Below are 5,234 nucleotides of genomic sequence, written 5' to 3'. Positions count from 1 at the left end.
GCCATTTGATGTTTCTTCAGCCCCTGGAATTTTCCAAGAGGTGATGAACCAAATTTTGCAAGGAATTCAGAGAATAACTATTTTGGATGGCATACTTATTTCAGCTCCAAGCATGCAGACCCATGATGACAGACTGGACAAGGGGCTCCAACTTTTGGAAAAGTATGGAGTTCAGGCAAAGACGCACAAATGCAAAATGTTTCAAAACTCTGTAGAGTATTTGGGACACAGGGTAGACAAAGATGGGTTACAGCTTACCAAGAGTAAGGTTCAAGCAATAAGAAATTTGCCACACTCTCGGAATATTTCTGAACTTAGATCTTTTTGGGGCTAATTGAATTACTACAGTAAATTCATACCAAATTTGGAAACCTTATTGTATCCATTGAATGTATACTTGAAGGTGGATGTTCCATGGAATTAGACAAGGGACTGTGACAAAGCATTCCAGTTGTGTAAAGGTGAATTGGTAGGCGGTACAATGCTTGTACATTAAGATGTTTCCAAAAGGATTAAACTAGCATGTGATGCCTCTTCATATGGTGCAGGTGTTGTGATCTCTCAGGAGAGACCTCACACATCCCCAGGGCCTGTGAGTAAGATTATGCTCAGATAAAATGTAAAGCATTGTCTTTGATTTTTGGAGTAAGAAGATTTCATAAATACTTGAACAGCTGTAGTTTCACAATCAAACTGATCTCTGATGGCTATTTTGAATCCAAGGTCTCCAGACCCACTTTAGCTGCAGCCCAAATGCAGAGATGGGCTTTGATTTTGTCTATTTATCAGTACGACATAAGTACAGGTGATCAGAAGATCATTGTAATGCTAATACATTGTCTAGATCGCCATCCCCATCAGAGGTAGAGCCCAACATGAGTTGCCAGTCACAGCAGATGGCATTGATAGAACAATTCTTAGGGACCATGTATTGGTGACAGTATATGACCATATTGCAAATGGATGGCCAACACAGATACTTGATTAAGAATGTTTAAGAATGTGTTGTCAGTTGATAAAGATTGTGGGGAGCCAGGGTTGTGATTCCTGAAAGGTAGAGAATGCAGTTGCCATGTGATCTTCATGATCAACACTCAGGGATGAACTTGACGAAGAGTCTATCGAGAAGTCACCTTTGATGTCCAATGTTAGATAAGGCCATACAAGACACAGTGAAATGGCGCAGAATGTGTCAAGTAGCAGAGAAGAAGCCATCATCGGTACCTTTGTAACCATGGAAACAACCATCTAGAGTGTGGCAGAGGTTGCATGTAGATTTTGCAGAATTTGAAAGGCAGCAGCTATTCATTGTGCTGGACAGCCATTCAAAGCTGGTTGAGGGATCCCCAATGAATCAAACAATTAGCAAACTCTAGATTTTTTGCATAGTTTGTTTCTGCTTATGGGTCCTCAGAGGAAATCATGTCTGATAATGGACATCAATTTTGGTCAGAAGAGTTAATAAGATTTCTGGGAATGAACGAGATAAACACACTAACACTCAAACACTGTGACTACAAGAGCAGGTCAGAGGTTAGGAATCCTGTGGCAAGTAACTCACCTCCTGACTCCCCAAAGCTTCTCCACCAACTAAAAGGCACAATTCAGGAGTGTGATGGAATACTCTCCACTTGCTTGGATGAGTGCAGCTCCAACAACACTCAAGAAGCTTGACACCATCCAGGACAAAGCAGCCCGCTTGATTGGCACCACCCCCACAAACATTCACTCCCTACACCACTGACACACAGTGGCAGCAGTGTGTACCATCTACAAGATGCAGTGCAGCAACTCACCAAAGCTCCTTTGACAGCGCCTTCCAAACCCATGACTGCTACCATCTAGAAGGACAAGGGCAGCAGATAGATGGGAACACCACCATCTGGAAGTTCCCCTCCAAGCCACACACCCTCCTGACTTGGAAATATATCACCGTTCCTTCACTGTCGCTGGATTAAAATCCTGGAACTCCTTCCCTAACAGCACTGTGGGTGTACCTACACCACATGGACTGCAGTGATTCAAGAAGGCAGCTCACCACCACCTTCCCAAGGGTAATTAGGAATGGGCAATAAATGCTGGCCCAACCAGTGAAGCCCACATTCCGTGAATGAATTAGAAAAAGTTGTGCCTGAAACAGGTCCTACCTGAATCAGAGTCAGACAAACAGGTCATACCCGAATCAGAGTCAGACAAACAGATCCTACCTGAATCAGAGTCAGACAAACAGGTCATACCCGAATCAGAGTCAAACAGGTCATACCCGAATCAGAGTCAGACAAACAGGTCCTACCCGAATCAGAGTCAGACAGAAATGTCTGATGAAGTGGAAATTTCAGTTGAAGGTCAGGGGCAAAGTCAGTCCTTGTTGGAGAAAACATTTTTTTTGGAAAAATATACTTTATTCATAAAATATCTGGAAGAACATTCCAAAACATTTCAAAATCACCATCACAAAAGTACAATCAGATTCAACTTTTACACATGGATCACGAGGTGCATCAATACAATCAATGAATATTACAATCATTTCAATATGGTCATTACAGACAATCAGACAAAGGGATTGGAGTTATCAACATACATCATATTACACTCTGAGGTGCTTCAATACAATTATAATACACTTGGTATTCAATGCATACATTCATTGTGAGCTGTACAGCCTGAGGGGCTCTTTACAGTTCCCAGTCCCTCAGTGCACTATGGCAGAAAGGTCTTAGACAGCGACCTTTCCCCATTGTGCTTTTGCGGCGGCTGCCCCAAGCTTTAGTGCGTCCCTCAGCATGTAGTCCTGGACTTTGGAATGTGCCAGTCTGCAACACTCTGTCGGGGACAACTCTTTGCACTGGAAGACCAGCAAGTTTCGGGCAGACCAAAGAGTGTCTTTCACTGAGTTGATGATCCTCCAGCTGCAGTTGATGTTTGTCTCGGTGTGTGCCCCTGGGAACAGCCCGTAGAGCACAGAGTCCTGTGTCACAGAATTGCTTGGGACAAACCTCAACAGAAACCACTGCATCTCTCTCCAGACCTTCTTTGTAAAGGCACAATCTACCAGGAGGTGAACAACGGTCTCTTCCTCACCACAGCCACCTCGAGGGCAACATGCAGAGGGAGTGAGATTCCTGGTGTGTTGGAAGGATCTGAAGGGGAGGGCCTTTCTCAACACCAGCCAAGCTATGTCTTCTGGCGATGAGACTTTCTGCCAAATGACTTTGACAGTCTGCTCGAGGAACGATCCTACAAGATCCACCTGAAAACATCTCTTCAGACTCGGGGCCTGATGGGTCAAGGCCTTTCCCCAAGTTCTGGAAGTTTGGGTCAAGAAAGGAGGTATCCTCACAGGAAATAGGAAGCTAGTTGTTAATTTGGATTTGTAAATAAATGAAAAAACAAGAAATGTATATAAGTTGTATGGAATTTAAACTTTGTGTAACTTTTTCATTAAGGGGAGAGGAGTATAAAAACCCTGTTTTGTGGTCATTTGTGCCTGTATGTATATAAGCAACTGAAATAAATCAGCTTCAGTTGGCTATTATTACTCCATGTGTAAGCAGCAGTATTTTTGTCCTGCAAAGATATCACACATATCTATTACATAATCCTTTTCCTTTCTCAGGCATCTGCATATCCCAGTGCCACAAACTTACCTGTAAATAAGTACCAAAGAAATCCTCTCAGGTTACCGTTAACTCTCTGCTAACAATGATCTCCTAACCGGCTTTTGTGGGCTGTTTATCAGCAAACTGACTGCTATGCTGTCTAATCAAACACCACATCGCCACCCAGAGATTCACTCTGGTTTCTAACGGGCAATGAGCTCAAAGCATAAAACTGCCTCATATTCAAGAATAGAAACACACATAAATTCCAAGAGTGAAGCAGTGAGTGTTAGATTTATCCTCCACATGAGCAGTATTCTAATCTCACTTCACCAGGACTCTTACTCGTGTCTCACGCTGGCTGCAATGGGAAATGGAGAATAACCTCATCCTGCGGGATTAACTCAGCACCAACTCAGAGGCAGAGTCTGCAATGCATTTACTGGGGCAAAATACAGGCAACACTGCTTTACTGAGTGACAGACCTGACTGACACATCCTTTCATTAGTCAAAGTAGAAATATCACCCTCTCCTTCTCTCCCATTTTTTCCCTCTGCACCCTCTTACCCTACCCCTTCTCCCCCTCCTTCTCTCCCTCCCCCTCTCCCTCCCTCCTTCTCTGCCACCAACCCCCCCCTCCCCCCACACCCCCCCCTCTCTCCGCCCTCTGCCCCTCCTCCTGTTCTGTTGTGTTACAAAGTTTTGAACTTGCTTTGAGCAGTAAAGATGGAGATTTCTGGAGAGGAACTGACAGAGGGAGAGAGCCAGATGCAGGAGCTGGCAGCCCTGGTTCAGAAAACTACCCGTAGCTGCAGCTGGTGGGAGAGGCACGGGGTAGATTGGGCCTGTCTCATACTGGCACTGAGCGTCACCCCTGCAGGTCAGTGACTACAGCCCTCAGAGTCCTGTGGTTCTGTCTCTCAGCTTCTGTCTCAATATGTGAGAGAGGGAGGGAAAGTGAGGGAGTGCAGTGCATCTTTGTACATATGCGTGTGTGTGTGTGTGTGTGTGTGTCTGTTTCTTTGCATATATCTGTGTATATGTGCATGCGTCTACATGTTTGTGTGTCTGTATCATTGCCTGTGTCTGTGTGTTTGTCGCTCTGTGTTTGTGTCTCTCTCCGTGCCTTATGTATCTGTGCATGTGCTCTCTTCATATGTGTCTGTGTAAGTGCCTCCTCTGTGTCTGTTTGTACCTGTATGCACACATCTCTGCATATCTCAGTGTCCCTGTGTGTCTGTACGTGTGTGTGGGTGTCTACACGTGTGTTTGTATGTCTGAGAGCCTCTGTATTTCTACGAGTGTCTCCTTGCCTGTGCTTCTCTCCATGTCTGTATGAGTCTGTGTTTGTTTTTATGGATTCATCTCACTGTCTGTGTATGTATTTGCACGTGTTAGTGTGTCTGTGTGTCTTCTTCATGAGTATTTCTGTATGTTTGTGTACCTGTGACTCCATGTCTGTGTGTAAGTGTGTGTGTATGTCTGTGCGTGTCTGTGTATCTATCTGTGTGCATGTGTGTGTGTGGCTGTGTGTGTTTGTGTCTCTCCATGTGTGTGTCTGTGCTCCTCTGTGTGTGTGTGTATGTGTGTGTGTGTGGCTGTGTGTGTGTGTGTGTGTGGCTGTGTGTGTC

General features: G+C 44.7%; 1 protein-coding gene across 1 annotated transcript in view; it reads left to right on the top strand.

Annotated features, from left to right (window-relative positions):
• The first annotated feature begins 4,329 nt into the window (after window positions 1-4,329).
• Window positions 4,330-5,234, top strand: part of fads6 (fatty acid desaturase 6) — a 490,314-nt gene continuing 489,409 nt past the window's right edge. The window contains exon 1 of the mRNA XM_041216818.1: window positions 4,330-4,483. Coding sequence (XP_041072752.1) covers window positions 4,330-4,483 — 154 coding nt within the window. The remainder of the gene's footprint in view (window positions 4,484-5,234) is intronic.

The sequence above is a fragment of the Carcharodon carcharias genome, chromosome 22, assembly GCF_017639515.1.
Source record: "Carcharodon carcharias isolate sCarCar2 chromosome 22, sCarCar2.pri, whole genome shotgun sequence".
NCBI lineage: Eukaryota > Metazoa > Chordata > Chondrichthyes > Lamniformes > Lamnidae > Carcharodon > Carcharodon carcharias.
The sequence above is the reverse complement of the archived record's forward strand: the minus strand, read 5'-3'. Positions and strand labels throughout refer to the sequence as shown.